At 32.7% G+C, this 19,644-nt stretch overlaps 1 protein-coding gene across 3 annotated transcripts in view; it reads left to right on the top strand.

Annotated features, from left to right (window-relative positions):
- Positions 1-19,644, top strand: part of LOC123705726 (ras GTPase-activating protein raskol) — a 114,401-nt gene that overhangs the window by 4,542 nt on the left and 90,215 nt on the right. The window contains exons 1-2 of one of the 3 annotated variants that reach the window (XM_045654700.1): positions 15,280-15,492; positions 17,695-18,589. The exons of 1 other annotated variant lie outside the window; for it this stretch is intronic. In XM_045654700.1, the coding sequence (XP_045510656.1) occupies positions 17,770-18,589 (820 nt within the window). In that variant the 5' untranslated portion in view covers positions 15,280-15,492; positions 17,695-17,769. Of the gene's footprint in view, positions 1-15,279; positions 15,493-17,669; positions 18,590-19,644 lie in introns of those variants that run through there. One more of the 3 variants, XM_045654701.1, reaches the window with a different exon arrangement.

Below are 19,644 nucleotides of genomic sequence, written 5' to 3'. Positions count from 1 at the left end.
CGATACTATTGTAGAACAGTTATTATGAGAGTAATAGAAAAATTTACATATTATTACCTGTATGTTCCGTGGAAGCATGAGAGCAGTTTAAAATGAGTAGTGTAGTAAGTTCTTTAAATGATGACATACCTACATATCTAATTGTATGTTATTTAATTACATGTAGATATTATTTAAGATTTATGTCAATAATCGTAATAGAAGATTGCCTATCACGTGTTGGGTTGGTGTGAAAAAGCCGTTAGATTCGTCATGAACACGTGCCACGCCTGTAAATGACTTTCGGATAGAAAGTATACTATTGACTTATTTAGTACTTTAACGTTGTGGTCATTGTTTCTTGTGTCAACACACGAAATCCAAATTTAAAAGGATTTTACCTAAATTGAAGACAACTATTTAAATACCTACATAAACTGTTAATTTTAGATATTAATTTTAATTATCAATATGTCCAAAAACGTAGAGATAATTGAGCTGCGCAATAAAATCACCTATAGTTATAGCATAATATTCTTCCGCCTATTCCTTTACCGAACCTCCATTGCATGACCTAGAAACTGTTGAAATCTATGAAATCTTAATTTCTGAAATCTGAAATCAATAAGCAAAAGGTCAGGTTTTATGACAGATGGGCTAAATTCGGCTACTTGATTGCTTCTCTTAAAATTGTTAAAGTGAAATAATTTGTTATTTCACTTTAACTTTATTATTTTTCGTGGTAGTTACCTAGTTTTTAAATGAAATTATTACTCTAATATAGTACCTATTTAATAATTAATTTAATTTTTATAATTAAAATATTATATTTTTATAATTAAATTTTATAATTATAATTAAATTAATTTAATTTAATTTCTTGCAATATTTTTAATTAAATTATATGGTTGGATGATTGATAAATTTAGCTAAATGTGAACTGAAAGGATAAATATTATAATTTATAATAATATGTACTGTATTACTAACAGACTAACAGTAGGGTAAAATATGTTTATGGAGCCACGGTCCGACATGATATTATACGCGTTCATGCGTAATCCAAAATCTCTGAACCGTTGCGTGCTATCGTCTGATCGGCTTATCCCAATAAATTAACCATTAATTAAGTTTAAATCGGCTGCTGCAGGGGCGGCACATAGTATTCTGGAGTTAAGCGACACTTAGTCCGAGGGTGAGTGGTAATATAACAGAGTAGAGGGGTACTCGTGAAGAGATAATTATTTGCCTCCGGGGAAAGATTGGACCGTCGCGTCAGGTCATTTGGCTCATTCGGCAAGGGAGATTCGATGCTAATAAATCAGGATAATGGCTTACGCGTTCGATCTCGTCACCCGGATTTCCATTAGTAAATTAATTGCTGTTGAGTCAACTAATTGAGATTTTCATGGCTTTCAAAATAGATCGCGTTTGGCATTAAATACCATTTTGACTTAATTGGGCACAGAACGTCAGTGTTGTGGAAAGGTCAGCTAAGAATTTTTGAATTAAAATTGCAACGGAAAATGTATATAAATGCTTATTTATTTAAAATATAAAACTGTTAGATGTTTATAATAATAATATAAAAATCCGTGCTTTCCAACAGTTAAATTGCTACGTAAATGTCAAATGGGCAGTCAGTAGAAGTTGGTACTTAGTTATAATTCTTTAGGACTGTGGAAAAGTTTAAGAGGTTAATTGCCAAAGCTCGAATCTGAATAGATGATGGGTGGATTTTTATACGGCTTAATAAAAAATTTAGTCAGTTACTGAGATGAATATTTTTAATTTTTCTATAACAGATAAGATGGAGAGTCAATCTCCTCTTTATTTCTTAATTCAATTTGCCTGAATTGGAATGTAGAAATTATTGTGGAAAAAAATGGAATGCGGGTCTACTAATTCGGTTGTGTTACCTTTATTATGTTTTATGTACACACCTGTGCTTGCTTGTTGCATCATACAAAGTCCATTATTGTGCAATAATAATCAGTAAAGGGAAACCAACCTGTGTCAATATTAGATATCGACTTTCTAATTCTTTTTACCGATCTGTTCAAGACAATTTTATTTTTTACGCATTGACAGCAATGTTCTGGTTGATTTTAGACTAACGGTACCTACTTCCACTACGGCATTTTGTATAAAGTTCTAGGTAGCGTATGTAATATTTTTAGCAAGTAGCCACATAGGTTTCTTATTTTATTATTAGTAACAACACATGTCTTGAAAATTAAATTAAATGTATAAGTAAAGTGTATCAGTCAGGAAATAACAACATTTCAAGATTATATAATGTTACGTCGTTGAGAGTATAAAGTTGGAAATCCTTCATAATGCTATGAATGCACTTACATGTATGCTCAATAGAAAAGCGCAACTAATGTGTAACAATTTGTTTGGCACGGTTCTTTATCAGCAGTGCAGGAAAACTTGTGCAATTCATAATAATATTATGTAGATACATCCAATTATAGTTACCTAATTCTGCACATTTGCATAGTGCATAATATCTACAAGTTTAAAAAAATTGTAACATATCAAGCTATTAAATAAATGCATATTAATCATTTACGAATATTCATTCATTGAAAAATATTTTTCGCAATTATTAAATCGATGAGAATTACGTAGGTACCTATGCGATCTTAATCGAATTGCATAGCAAATTAACCTTCGTTAGATTTTGGTTTTAGGTGATTGGTGATGGTTTGATTTCTTATTTGATGTTCATTGAAGGTTTTTTATTTAAAAAATTCTCGCATATTCAAGATACTTAAGATTATTTTAATAATAGATAAGATATTAATTACGATTATGAACACAATTGCGTATTAAAGTTTTGTGCAGTGTTATTGATATGCAATTGTTTTGATAATATAGTTCGTAATAATCCTTATCAAACCACTACCTCCGGTTCTGCTACTATGATCTGATCAAAACAATAAAATGTCCTCTTGCGCCGAAATAGATTGTATGAAATAATCAGCTTCCACGTTGCGACCTGGGCATAATGTAATCATTATGCCCAGGTCACAACTCACAACGTTATGTATACGTTAGTACGTATGAGATATAAATTAAATACATTAAATTTAACGCGTGGTAGCGACAATGGAACTCCGTTTCATCGCGTTTGATTGTAGATATTGTTTCATTGATACGAACGCACTGCTCGAACCAGTTCATCGACCACTGATTTAGACATTCGGTACAGGCAACAGAGTAACGCCACAGGTAACGCTATCCATATTTAGTGGTCTATCATTCAATTAGATGTTTAGAGAGGTCATGGAGGCATTCCTCCCACGGTCAGCTGTTTATCAGTTAAACTGGAACGGCCCCTGATCTGCCGCATTGCGTACGCTCATTGTTCTGAATCTGAACACTGCGTAACACAACTGGGAATTGTAAAATGTAGATAGGTAGAAGGTACTTCGTTTTTTAGTGCTATTGGTAAAAGGCTGAATGTAGATTAGGTCGATGCAACTGTGTATAGATAATGCAAATCGAATAGAAGTGATCTACTTTACGAAATTTTTGACGAAATGCAAAGGAATGTGTTTTTATTGCGGCAATGAAGTCAGCGACGAAAGGTAAAACTTGGAGTAGTTGTTGGAATATGATAAACTTATTGAGAAATTAAATAAAGCAGGCACCATAAATTTAAATCCCAAAATATATAAAAGCTAAAAAAGAGCTGCAGGATTATAAAATTATGCATTCAAATACTCATAATGACCAATATACCGGCAATATACTGGCACAAATATTTTCGTGTTTTATTAGTGACTCGAAGTGCATTCAGAAAAAGAAATGTTGCTCGTGACGAAAAATGCGAATGACGAGTGAACGATTGCGGGTATCTACCGCTGCAATCTAAAAATAAGTTTTTGTGTGACTATTCAGTGAGAAGCTGTTTTGTTTTTATTTCCGCTGGGCTATCTCGCTTCTGTCGCCAAGACAACGAAATAGCAATCATGAATGTTTTTCATACAAACGGTGAATTCGATTCAGAAAACCTTCAGAAAACATAGAGCAGTTGAAATAAATGGCTTTAAAAAATTCGCTTAAAATTGTTATTAAATTATTGATCGTGTAAGGTTTTGCGTAAGGGGAAAAAGAAGCTGACTTCGCCCAGATAAATAATAATTATTATTCTATGCCATTTCTCGACCCTCAAAGTGTTAGCGTCCATTCCATACAATACTCATATTCGAGGACCTACCTTATAATAACAGCATAACATATTAAATACATATATGCAAACGGTTATTTTTGAATTTCGAAATAAAGTCACTACCTTACTCACTACATACTCATTTTCTGAAATACCAGGAATAAAGATAGATAGAGCAAGCAGAAAGGCGTTGGATCCTTTGACCTTTCCTAACATATAATTTTGTAATGAATAAAATATAGTACGTAATGATATTCACAAAGAGAGTTGATTCGGGGTAAATTGCATTAGTTCATGTTGGAAGAGATCTGTAATCAAGATCATTTAAAGCCAGAGCTCATTTGAAGGTTAGATAATATAATTGGAATGATTCTAACGTACTCAGCTTGGTAAATTTGTATTTTTCTGTATAAAATATAATTTGTAAGAATATATTTTTGGCGTATTAATATATTTTTAAATGTTTAATTATTTTTAAATAGATTTGTATGCTATTGTTTTTAAAGGTAGTAAATTGTAAGCTAACAAACCTCAAATTTTAAAATCTATTCAATCAAGGTATTTTAATATCAGTAATAGTTAATCAAGTTCATCTTATATTATATTTATAATATATTTTATTTAGATGAGCTTGTTCAATGAAGCACGTCCATAAGACTCTGGGTTGCGGAACATCTCATGTTACTCTGGGAAAAACTTATTTCTTGACATGGGAAATTGGTAATATACTTTGAAAGAGCTCGTTATGACAATAACAATGATTAATTAATTTTAATAGTTGGACGATAACACGCGAACTTTTGCTTTGTTTTTGATAGATTTATTGCATAGATTTCAGATACTTGGTAATCACGTGGAATAAATCAAAAAATGTGCGGCGTAACACATGATTCAAAAATGAAATGGCTAATTACGTCCGTTGTATTTTATCTAAATGTAAATCAAACGACATGCATAGAATTTCCCGCTTAAATATGAACGTCTCGGTCTCGAAGGTCTACCGTTCCCACGTGCCACGTCATCGGTAATCGTGACAAAGGTCATAATTTTGTTGATGTCTCTTGTAAGCTTTATAAATATGTACTATATTTATAAAGCTTACAAGAGAATGATTGAATGAAATCTTATCATCTAAGATCTTATCATCATTCAATTTTGATAAATTAATTTGTTTATTTGCTTCTTGTCCATTGACTTCTGTTTTATGTCACGACTTCCACCGTTACTTATTGTTCTCAGTAATGTAAAGCTTCATGAGAACTATAATTTAAAGCGGTTCTTTGTTATAAAATAAATTGCCGTGCGATTTTTCGTCAATGATCCTGGTGCAGAAAAAATATCTCATTAAGTAAATTATAAGTAAGTAGATTTTAAGTCAAAAGAAATTGATGTATTTTTTTAGGTCATTAATATATCGTAATACTCGCAATGTAGGCACGTTATTTAAAGCCTCCCTTGTGTTGAGCCCTAGACAACGGATACCTTTTTACTTCTCACCCTTCGTCCCTCCGTTGCATTGTGCATGGCTGGAGGGCACCGACCGGCATGGGAGGCGAACCCTCGTTGTCATGACAACGCCTATTTCTGCGAAATATTGACAGACGCCGGTCCAGACGGGGATCTAACCCCTGCACCCTGTTGATACGCAGCGCGCGTGTCACGATATATTTTTACTATTAATTCGCCACAATAACTATGTCCACATTACAACTGATAATAAACCACTGCTGTTTAAAAGCCGTTAGGGGGAAATTTTGCCACTCAATAAAAGAATGAATGAAAGGCGAACTTTTGTAAATGGATTCGTTGATTGAACTGATCATGGTATATTAACAGCTATTTGAATAATGGTATCAATGTCAAAGAAGAAAATTGCATTCTTAATTCAATTAGCAATCGAGGCCACCTAGTTGCTCAATGTCTACATAGGTAGTCATTTATAGGTGACTCAAACGATAATCTTGCATTTTATATAAGTTGCCATATTATGCTACTTTAAAATCAATATAGGTAGGTATATATAGAAATAAACCTATATAACAATGAAATTACATTCTTATTGTGTTTCAAAGAGGTCTATTTGTTCCTTGTGTTTGTATACGTGGCGTCTTTCGCTTCACCATAGCAACCCCAACCAACTAGGCTCCTCGATAATCTCTTAATCGAATTCCCGCCTTAGGATTATTTTTCTACGCATTTAATTTGTATTAGGTACCTAAAAGAATTGACTTCATTTCTATTAAATTTTATATCTGCAGAAAAAAGCCTAGTTTCTGTTTTTTCATGTATAGTTAATCATTCGATGTAGATATAATTCTGAAAGCTTTGTTTGAATCGATCATTCTGTTTTAGAGATTAGCTGGAACAGACAGAGATAAGTATACCTACTATATTAAGTTAGTATTTATTAAAATATAATACATATTTAATTATATTTACAATGTAAAGTAAACATAAAACTTTTCATTATACAATATATTTTTTTCGGCAAAATGTTTTAACCTTAGTTTTAACGATGTTTTGTTGTGTGTGTGTAAATAGGCCTATGTTCCTATTCTTATATTTTGAGTTTATCTTTATATTTGTGTGTTTGTGCACGAGATGATGTGTAGATAGATTGTTATTTCTGGGTTACTGTGCAAATTCTTCTAGTGTATCATTCATCATGATACATACAGTGGAACATAGTGAAAGTCGTTCAAGTGAGACAGCCGAATTTTGACCGCCGGAGGGTCCCTATTTGTGTTCATATTATTTTGAAGTTGTAACTATGACAACGTAAAAAGGCACCACGAGTGAATTCGTCAATACAAGAAATACATTTTATGCTAATAATAATGTTTTAAACTAAAATATATGTACAAAAAGTATGTCCGGTAAATAAATTAATCGCCTTGTTACTCTTATTTTTGTGCTAGCTTAACAACATTATCGGTGTGTAAGCAAAATTAGGTCTTTAAAATTGAAAATAATTACCTTAATTTCGTGGAATAAATTAGACACTTAGTGATGTAACACTTGCATAAATAATTACAATTTGATCGTGTAGTCAAACGTTTACGGCGCCAATCTTGTTTTAATTTGGTAACTTTATATTGAAGATTGTTAAAGCGTCGCCTCAGCTATTCGAGTAATTAAGGTCAACGATATATACGGAACTACAAGGCGATGCTTTTGTATCGTGGCTTACTTGAATTAATCTGAATAAATGCTGTTTACATTCGTCCCATTTACATGTATTGATTGCAGATGGATTAGTGTTTACTCGGTCACAGCTATGTTTACATTGCGATATCTATATGTCCATTTATACAAGTTAACAACAGAACATGATTTCGCCTTTCACGTATGGAAAAAAATATACATATATATATATATAAGTAAATTAATTTTTTAAAGACAGAACTTGTTGAATAGGAATGATACATGATATAAAAAACCTGATTTCAAAAAGTCCTACATAATCAGAGAAATTGATTGCGTATTTATATTAGGTATATAATTTCTTGTTGTTTGCGGAAAAAAATAAAAACATGTAAGTAATGATAAAAAACCGGTCATATCTCTTGAATGAACTAGATTTTGCTCTCTTTCTGAAAGTTTCTTAGCGAAACAGACGAAATCTTTAGTTGCAAAATACGTTGATTAAAATCTCACGAAAGCTCTACTTAAGCTTGGAGCTTTCTGAGTCATAAATATTAACATATTATAGCATTCACAAAGTTCAATTATTTATTTAATATTCAATAGTAATATATTGTTATTTACTTTATGTAGGCGTGTAATTATTATATTATCTCTTTGAAGTTGAAATTCCTTCACATTGCTTTCCTGTTTTGAATATTTTTTGTATTTTTAGTTAGTTTCGCCTTTTGATTAGACCAATTGAAGAGAAGCTGTCGGAAAGACGTCTCCAATGGTATGGCCACGTGATGAGAAGACCTGAAGAGCACATGACCAAGCGAGTCTTGGCCATAAATTCTGGACCGAAAAAGCGAGGTAGACCTCTACAAACTTGGATGTCTGTTATCAACAAAGACCTGAAGAAAGCTCAAGTAAATGATTCGACGACCCGGAATCGATGTCTCTGGCGAAGAATGACGAGGAGAGCCGACCCCAAGTGAACTGGGATAAGGCTAGGCACAGTAGTAGTAGTTAGTTTCGCCTTTAATTAAACTTTATGTATAGATATATAATTCTCTTGGTGTTCTTCATGTTTTATTCTATAAATACAGAAGTGTCTAAGTATCTAAGACGTTAGGTACAGTTAAAAAAAAATCGATAACTAGCGCTGTGTAGCGTGTAGCTAGATGTAGAAAGGGTTTTGCCATGAAAATATACATCTAACGTATATGTACATACAGGTACACATTCCCAACAGGGAAAATGTGCCGCCCCAGTCATTTTCAACTCGGGAGATACGAACGTCCATATAGATAGCTATTGAGATGTGTTGGTAGCAGGCGTGTTCACGAATCGAGGTTAAAATATTTGAGAATAGTAACATGGGTACAGTAAAAGATTATTTTTTAATTTGCTTAAATTATTTTTTTAAGGGTTTGAAGAATTCTCAAACCATAATTTATAAGATTTGGACAATATAGAATTGTAAAAATAAAATAAACACAGCTTGTTTTCTTGAAATTATTGAATGTTTCACAATTTGGGGAAATACTGGTCTTATATTATGTAATTATAACAAAAAATGAAAAAAAAATATACTGCCTTGTAAAGAATCAAATTTATTATGAATAGATTTGCATCTTAATGTTGAAAGGTTGGTACTGCGGCTTACGCCAGTGTTAAATTTATACAGTAAGAACGTATTTTTTATTCCCAAACTAGGTAGTAATATGTTGCATAATTTCTTTAACCAATACGACATGTCATCACGTGGGTGTACATAGCACATAAATACGAATAATTAATCATTTAAATTTCAACGAAATGTACACGACAGCTACCTATTTCCTGATGTTATACATTAAAAAAAATGCGATATAAACTTGTTCAGAGAAAAAGTGATTAATATTTAATCAATGGGGAGCAATATAAATCTCATTAATCAATTAATTTTATAGTATCTATATTTGCTACTAACTCTTTTCAAAATCGTACACACCTATACAAATAGAATAATACATATACCGTAATAAACAACGCTATCGGATTAGTAATGTGCGAAATAAATAAAGTTGTCTGTCCTGATTCACGAGGAAGTTTATCGTACGATTTTAAGATTGGATGAATAATCAGTTAAATAAACACGTTTTCTAATTGTGGTATCTTACTCATAGAAATCAATTGTTGGACAAGGTCGAGTGGATTTTCTCACGGCTTCAAATTAGGTGATGATTTCGGTTCAATGGGCAAGTGTTTAAAAGTGGAAAGCTTCGCCCAAACGAGCGCAGTCACGATGTGCAAATACGATAACGGGACAGCTGAGGCCGACTGAAGTTCACCGGATGGGTGAGGAAGGACGCTCCGTGTCCTGCCACTCCGCCGGACAAGCCTTACCAAAACAGTGATCTCATCACCATAACTGTTCGATGAATATTTGACTTTGAATTATAAGCATGCATGTCCTTAGTGAGGACTGCAAATTATGGACATCAAACCCGGCGGGCGTGCTTGTTGCTAATGCTAATGAGAGAAGGATGAATGTGGAATCCATCTGCTTAAGCTGAATAAAATTGTATAACTATATGTATGAATTATTGTTTCATGTAATCTAATTTTAATAACTCCACTTGTTTTAACATTACATAGCTAACTGTCATTGTTTTGAATACAACATTGATTTGTTAATAATCATTTGTAATTTAATTATAATTTAAGAAAACCTAATTTCAGAATGGAACATTGAATATTTGTATATTGAAGTGCATATAATTTAATGTAAAATTATTTTATAGTTTTTTCTGTCTGTTCTAGAGTGAATTATAACATAAATTACTCAAGTATACTGTCTATGCTGCCATCTAGTGTTGAATAGTGCAATCAATGTACACACTGGATAGAGCGCCATCTATGATTCAGAGGCTGGAACAATATTGAATTGGTTTCACTTTAGTGTAAGCTGTATACATAGATGTCGCTAGCATAAGAAATAAGTTAACAGTTTGATAGAGCAACGCACTGTGTTGATAAAAGCTTACATAGCGTTGATACGTAGAGGGTATTACTTGTATACGTAGTATATTATTATTAGTCTGTGGTATTACGGAAGTTATTTAAAAAATGCGATGTGTATTATAGCTTACGTGTTATGTACTAGTATTATGTTTAATTTTTATTATTTTAAAGGGCTTTCTAATAAATATTATTTATTCTTACAATCATGATAAAATTTAATTTTATTGAAATACATAATTAAACTAGACTCAGACTTAGATTACAAAATAAAGTACAGATGGAGCATGACAACCGCCCGTCGCCCTTGTCAAAGAAAATACGAAATCAAAAACAAATACGTCGCTGCACCAGTGCTATAGCGCATAAAGTGTCATGCAATACGTCAAAAAGGGTTTGCAATTTTAGTAAAAAAATGCCGTCTTGTGATAATAAAACGCTGTAAAATTTGTTCCCGAAAACAAAAAAAAAGATAAAACATCGTTTCACAGGTTTTCTGTAGATTATTTGGCTGATTTATTTCTTTAATACGAATAATAATTTTACAGATATGAAGGAATACAAAACTTCAACGTATGTTGCCAGTATTTTGAAAATGAATTTGCCATTTTTATTGGTAAAACGGTAAAATGGTTAAAAGATCTTCAGGGTAATGCTGTTGGATTTTTCGATCGTGAATGTGATTATTTGTACAGTGCACTAAAGGTTCATGATTATTATTAGATTATTTTAATAAGCATAATATATTATTTTGTTACTTTTATAAAGCTTAAAAACGTCATAGTCGTTTTCGCTAGCGATTTAATTTATGTGAACTCCATGATGGATATGATGAAAATAAAATGTCCTGTATTCTCGACTAAAAACTACCGCTATTCGTATTCATATATTATGAAAAATAAAAAATAATATAATTATTATAGTTAATATTGAAACTTTTTTATGTAATTTATTTAATAAAAAATTGAATACAATTATTTTGTCCATATATAACTTTAGTAGGCAGGTACTTTATGTAATAAAAGAATTTAAATAAAAATTAAAACTTGACTTCTCATTTATGTATATAGCCTACGTCACTACCGCCACTAACATAATAATTCAGATCATTGCAATGAAACCTCACAACTCAAAATCGGTCCAACGGTTTATACTGCAGGGCGTGTCAAAGAAATATTATACATACATCCATGAACTCGAAAAACATAACCCTCTTTTTTCCGTAGTCGGGGAAAAATTTGGGAAATTTTCAATATCTGGCAACATTACACGCACACAGAAGCACCGTGTACGTACAGTGCAGCGGCGAAATGACAGCACACATAGCTTTATTGAAAATGACGATAAATTATTCGGTTTAGTTCGGCAACGCTCCATCTGTCTTTTATTTTGTAATCTAAGGACTCAGATATGAAAGGCTTCAAACAACAACCTTTTTACAAGGTCCGGGTTTAGGATACAATTCGTTAGATCACACTTTGGTGTGGCTTCTATTATAATATTTTTTTTATTTGTGTCGTACCAACTCATTATTTATTTTACCCTCAGTAGCTTGGAGTAATGAAAAATTGTTCTATATTTTATTTGGCAAAGAGTAAAAGACGTATCTGTGTCTAAAATGGTGCTCTAGTTTTGCTGTCATAATTTAATATAATATCTATAGAAAGACTTTCGTATTTGCAATATATACCTAGTGTGGATTTTATTTATATTGATAAATTCAGAAGTGCGAACGTTTTCACATTTGAATTATTGAATAAATTTGGTTAAAATATTTTTGAAAATTACATACATATTATAAAAATGTTAGTAGATAAGTAAATACAAAGTATGCAAGCAAAGACACTGGTGGGAAGCTATTTTCAAATAATATGTACTGTGTAAATAATAATTTAAACTTCATAAAGAATAAAACAATATGATATCTTATAATTATAATTTTTGCAACAATATAATAAGTAGTTGCTGATGATGACGGATGTTGGTGTCAGCGTGGGCGTTATTGTTCGTTAATTGCTATAGAGTTGAAGAACCTATATTTTGCAAAGTGAAACGTTACATTTTATTTTGTAAGCCTAGCGTTATTTATTTACTGATAATTTGACTTGTTTCAACATATTAACGTTAATTGTAAGTTATTGAAAGTTAAATGTATTAACTGAGGTAATTAACGGCCGATATTTTTATTAAATTACAGTAAAAGGCATATCAACGCTATTTCTATTACTACTTTGAATCCTATAGTGTTTGATATTTAAGAAGTATCAAGTTTCCTACAAATGCACGTATTTTATAAAAAAAAAAATGAATTGAACGCACACTTATTTAGGTACTTATAAGTTGTACTGTTCAGAAATTCACTAAATTGGATTCGAAGTTTTACACGAACGATTAAAAACATTATTTAGGTATAATACATCAAATAAACTTTCGGTTTTTGTAATTTAAGCAGGATTAAGGAGAGTTAAGTTGCAGATAAAGATAATAATGCTAAAAAAAATTAACTGCGTTAAAAACAACCGACTTCAAAAACGGAAAAGTAAAAAATAAAAAAGATTTGATATTATAAATTACTACATATTATTTAGATGTGCTATTTATTAAATAGGTTTGATGTCGGTGCACGGGCTTAATACTAAGTGCTTAGTGTTTGGCACCGACTTCAAACCTATTTAATAAATAGCACATCTAAATAATATGTAGTAATTAATAATATCAAATCTTTTTTATTTTTTACTTTTCCGTTTTTGAAGTCGGTTGTTTTTAACGCAGTTAATTTTATTTAATACTTTTTAGTGTAATTTTCAACACGAATCAAACGAGCCCAAACTCGATAAAGTTGAGTCAATATATTACTGAGTTCCTATGGCCACCTTCCGATTCCATCATCAAATCAGCTCTATGTCATGATAATGTTTCATCGCTATCCAATTTACATACGTATACAAAATTTCAGCTCAATCGGTTACCGGGAAGTGAATCAAAGTTACTTGCTACATTCCAATTAAGTCATCGAGTACAGACAAAAATGCTCATAAAATAAAAACTACTGGGCCTAGCCGAATAAAATTTTTATGGGACCAATTCGACACCATCCCGCATCGAACAAAAAAAGAATCACGTAAATCGGTTCAGAAACCTCGGAGTAATCGGTGTACATACATAAAAAAAAAAAAAAATATATATATACCGGCCGAATTGATAACCTCCTCCTTTTTTTTGAAGTCGGTTAAATACGATAAGAAAATAAATAAAATTTTTAAAAAAATTTAAATTATTTTTATTAGACCTAATAATATTCACACCTATTAATCTGGTTTCAAAATAATATGTACCCCTTACGGTGTAAAGTAAGAATTTTATCTATAATCAAGTTCGTTTTGGGCGTGCTAAATTTTATCACGAATCCTATGAAATTCACATTGATTTACTCACTCATAAATTACAAATGCAAAATTAAAGTGTTTAAATCAATGGTATTTGGTATTTGCGACGGAGAAACGGCGTACCTATATTTCAGTCATATCAATATATTTGTATAGGTATAAACCGGGGTTAACATAATATATTTACTTGCCCAAATCTAATATTGACTAAGAACCCAGCTAACCGTACTCTGTAGAGACACAGCTTATTACGTAGTGTCAACAAATAGTAGCTTCCCGTGTGAAGATTTTATGCTCAAGATAAACAATATTATGCAGCATCAATAAAGTAAGAAGGTAACTATTAACCCAATGCGAATTTGAGTCGACATTAAAAAATGCATAAGGCGGATTTACAGTTTACGCTCTGTAAATCGAGTTAATAAAAAAAAGATAAAACATGACTCAAGTTATTATTGTTATAAATGTTGACTTGGATATAAATTCACGGTCTAATCGTTAACCATTATTGAATTAACGAATTGGAAATGTTGCGATATAGGTATCTCAGTAGTGAACTCTACTATAAACAAAAAATAAATAAATTACATTATAATTTATAACTGTGCAATATTTGCGGCGATGCAGATGGTGTTAAAATTTTAAAAGTAATAGTCAAATAGTAATCTTAGTTCGCCTTGTTGAATTCAAACAAGGTCTGCGAAATGCAAATACGACTGATCTGAACCGGTCTCTGTTAAAGACGATAAGGTAATGCGCGCTCGCATGGCTCATAGACTCATAGCTGATAACGCTGCAATCTCTACGAGGGGTTCGTTTTATTGAATCGACTCCCTTTCTAACTAGCATCACAAAAAACCGATGTCCCCTAGACTAGAGATACTACAGTAGTTTTTGGACGCAACTGCTTTTGAATTAAAGTTAACAATGAGAAATAATTTTATAAAAGGGTGTTGACATCGATGCGTTATGGGACATCTGGATATTGTAATAACTCTTGGGTGTGCATTATTCAAACCCATGTTTTTATGGAATTGGTAACTATTAAAACGTTATATTGAGCATATGTTTAGGTTTTTAGTTTTGAATCGTACGTGTGGTCAAGCATCAGAATAGGAATGTTAGGCTGCTCTACTTCAATATTGTTTCAGTTATTTAATACATAGTTACCAGGCTCTGTGATAAGAATATTTTTGTTAGTTGTTTTGAGTATAGTAATGGATGGTTCATCATTGTTCAAAAGATACATAAAGCTTCCCAACAGTTTTACGGAGGACTTAAGATTGATGTGTACGAACTGTATTTACGATACTTCAGTTCAATCCTTACATTACTAGAGGCTAATATTTCGTACTAAGTACCCATTATGTGTCCTTAAATAGTGTTGTTGGCATTTTAAGTTGTACATCAGGGTAGTATATAAAAGTTTTCATGAATATGGACAAGGATCAGCTTGATATGGTAGCGTAAGTTGGTACGAGCAAGTTGGAAGTGCGACCAGATGAGCGCCTCGTGCTCATAATGTTTGTATGGAACGAGTCGCCCTCCGCGCGGTGGGCCGGCGGCTCCGAGTCCCAACTTCCAGTCTGGCCGGGCGCGACCAGCAACGCGCACTGCTATTTTGCGCGCACGCAGCCGGTATACGTTCGGTAATCGAATGACATCCGATCACCTGAAGATTTTTTGTGACAGATAGTGTTGTGCTCGTATTTATCCAAGTTTTTGATAAGGTTTTTACTACGATCGGCATCCGGCTATCTAATCAACTTATAACGAACGATATAAATTATTGATTGCTTTTGTAGTGGAAGGGTTTGTGCTAATTTACGCTTGAATATTTACATATTACATACCGATTTATATGAAGAGTTCAAAAGTGGAAAAAATAAAAATATATAATTTAACAATGATAGGTATTATATGTGTTAAAAAGTGTTTTGTACATACAACCAGAAGTCACTATTAATATTATTATTCATGAAGTTTTTATTCAGCTCAGCCTAGCAAAGCTTTAAGGTATTAAGTAGAAATAAATTTGGATGGCAACAAACCTGGTTTATAATCCTCAATAATGCAATGCGGCTCTCACCGGTACTTATATTATTACCATTCTTACTTACTAGGTGGTCATTCCGTCTGAAGAGATTCCAATATTTATCTTCAAGATAGTTAACATATTTATAAGTTTAACTATTTCCAAAACAATTCCAATTTTAAATCATATTTTGTGAGAGTTTTATTCGGTTTTAACTATGATAGTGGAATTCTTTCACTATACATACTAGCTAAGTGGAAATTTTTACTTAGATATCTTTTATTATTTATGTTTATATGATTAAGAGATACGCCATCGCACAATGTAGATTTATAGTAGTAGCAGTAGTTCATATCCCATGAAATATTGTCTATGAAAATTAGGGCGGTGTTTATGAAGATTATAGGGAACTAACAAAGAGCACGTGTAAAAATAGATATTGGTGAATGACCCTTTTGGGCATCATGCACCTCTGCTTTAATCGCAACCATACTTAAATATTAATTCATAATAATTTTGATAACGTTTGAAGAGATTTTATTATAGTAACCAGGATCAGTTTATGAAATCAATGTTTCGCCTGTAATATTTGCCATCCTTGTTGTTAAATTTACAAAAAAGCCTCTAGGATAAAAGAATGTAGATAATGTGACTAAAAAATTTCAGGTAACAATGCATTTAGGTAAATTCTAAGTAGAGATAAACTTTTAGTTCTAAATAAAGTACACAATTGTTACGAATTTGCTCTATATAATTAAATGGTTATAATAATAGAACATTATCAAACAATAACAAATACATATTGTTTCGTATTATGTAGCTTTTACTTAACATAATATTATATATTTTATTAATAATATAATAATAAATTATTTATTACAGTAGGTAAAATGATAAAATTGCTTTCAGTGTAAATTATTTTATTTAGAATATAAATAAACAAATGGATGAATTGGAAAATATTTATGACACACAAACATAAACGCGCGCATACACACACACACACACTCACAACACACACACACATACACACACACAACACTCACACAACACATATGTAGGTATATTATTTTAATTTTTTTTTGTTTTTAAATTTTAAATAACAATAAACTTATGTCGTTCTCACTACCTAAGCACAAACTCTTGAATTATGTATGTGAAACTTATTTTTGTAAGTGTTTTTTGGTTCCGAGGGCGGGGACCTGGTGATCTGTGATACCGGTTAAAACCCATTTCAGACACCAGCTCCTCCAACTCCAGCTTATTGTTTATAATTTTTTGTATGCATGTAGATTAATTTTGTGACTGGGAATTGTGAGGAGAAATAAATAAAATATTTAATTTAATTTAATTTTAATTTAATATAATATAATCTACGTTGTAAACAATGATATTTTCTAAGGATCTGCTGCGAAGTCACGAACTTATCAATTCGTAGTTTTACAAAGCTTAAGCTGTGATAGAGTACGATTAAAAACTCTTCCCAATGGACGTTAGTACCGTCACGAGCCCGCATCTGTTATTATCAAGCCGCTATAACAATTTCAGAGTACTTACAAAATAATTGCGTTTTCTAAGCACGACTCTCAGGCATTGACCTTTTGTTCACTTACACAATTCCAATACCTTAACGGACAAATTATTAACAGCTTATCCACGGGTTTTTTAAATACTGCCTAAATTATTGTTGCACCAAGTGGTCTAACCATTCAGTGGTCAGCGTGCTATGTTTAATAGTGAATTCACTCAAACGTTAGTCATGTACATGTCTTTGCTAGAGTACATTTGATAACAATTAAATAAATTCAACTATTGACCCATTGGGCTAATAATTTTATTTACACTTACAACATGCAAAGGCAATCATGCGTTCAATGATGTCATTCTAAGTGCATAACTGGTTTTCGTTCAATATTTGCACAGTTGTGGATGCCAACCGTAGTGAAATTCATTTTACTCAGTTTCGTTAATGAAAGTAGGTCATATTCTTCAGTGAAATATGAGGACATGAGATGAGTATTAGTGATTTCGTAAAGTGATGGTGTTTGTAAGCGATGCCAGACTGGCGATACAACGTGCTGTCGACGAGCGAGGCGTTTATAGATGCCGAGGGGGCTCCACCTCGCGACCCCTTCGCCGCCAGCTATCCTCGTCGTGCAGACCGCTCTCGACCTCCGCATACCTGTCCGTATACAACTATCTTCCACGGAGCCCGCTCTCATGTTCCGTATCGCCTGCCGCCTTTACATAGCGATCCCGGAGATCCCTACGCAGATGTATATTCCGTAGACCGATCTTCCAATTTGACGGACACCTCGAGTTTTGCTCGCTATGAAGACTGTCGCTCTCCCGTAGAAAGCATCCAATCGCACACAAAAGAGCGTAACCACCCCAGTGAAAGATTGGATAGCAGTGTTGGAGTTCAAATACAAAAAGTGCCATATGCTTCCAATGTATTTTTCATATCTACGCAAACAGAAGCAGTACAGCGAGATGTTAACGGTGCCAACCTATTTGTTGTCGAGGGGTCGGAATCAGATGCATTGTCGTCGTGTACTTGTGACAGTTTTGAGCGATGCGAATTTGATTGTAGGGATTTTGAACCTTTCTCTGACACCTGTTGCTGTGATCCTCTCAGTGATGGGGTGTGTAGTCGCAGTCCGAAAGAAGTCGAATCGCCAGAGAATTTTTGTGATACAATAGTTGAAGAAGATCGTGTATCAGTACGGAGTGATATGGATGGCTTGGATTTGGCATTATTTGAGCCAGCGCAATCTGATCCTGTGGGATGTGAAGGCAATTCAGCAGATCAAAATACGACCTCTGTTTCTGCAGCTTTATGCGGAATTTTGTACGCGCTTCCTGATAGTAGTGGTAAGTTGATATATTTTTCATAGATGGCATCACTACGTGTTTGCAGATGTCTCAGTCATTAGTTTCGCGGTGTACTGTGAGGCGATTTCATTGCGCTAAGCTACCATGTGGTCTGCGTCCGAGGTACTCGTATCGGATACGAACAACGGTGTGTAGGAAATTACTATCACATCAATCACTCAAAGTCATTGTCATAGTCGCAATATGAGCAAGTGTATTGTGAAAATCACGGACTAACTATAACTAGAGAGGAATGTCGTAAGCATCGCATGGTAATAGGATGACGGTCATGATCCGCAATACATAAGGGCTTGACATTTCTATTTATTTTATGTTCATGTTCAACAGCTATTCACCGTTATATTTGATAAAGATAGACGTCTGCCACTTTAACTGTTCATGTTTTTGTATACATAATTATTATGGATCAAAATAAAACATAATAATATGATGTAGACTTTAAGGTTATTAGATTGTGATTTGGTATGTCATCATTATGAGACGTAACCGTATTTCTAATATGAAACTGTTCATCACGGAAGTCTAAGAGCTTTTATGGGAGTCGTAGTGCAACAAACTGCGTACCGTTACCGACTCAGAAGTTTCTAATAATTACCGGTGGATATAGAGGACGATTGTTAACTTACATGCAAATTCGATAGATCTCGTACAAAATAAAGCAGATACAATACGTGTATTCATTAGTGGTGTCCTACTTAGAGTTTTATACGAACTGCTTTTTACATGATCTGATTTATTAAACGAATGACGATCAAATGAATACCGTGTGAAAATTAATATTTAAAAGTAACGGTTATGATGTGATATAACCTATTATTAAATATGTATGTAGAATTAAAATTCCTTGATGCTTGATAAATTTGGTATGTCTGACGAGATATTTTGTTAACAGGTTCTTGAGATCTGGTTTGCTGGCAAATATTATTACATTTAAAAGTAAATCAGGGACGTGTTGAGTGAAATGATTGAAGATTTCTGATTGATATTGAACTGTATTTATTTTCTTATTTTGGGGTAGACTCGCAGCGAGATTA

Source organism: Colias croceus, chromosome 2 (genome assembly GCF_905220415.1).
Source record: "Colias croceus chromosome 2, ilColCroc2.1".
Classification (NCBI taxonomy): Eukaryota; Metazoa; Arthropoda; class Insecta; order Lepidoptera; family Pieridae; genus Colias; species Colias croceus.
Note: the sequence above shows the minus strand (reverse complement) of the source record. Positions and strands in the feature narration are given on the sequence as shown.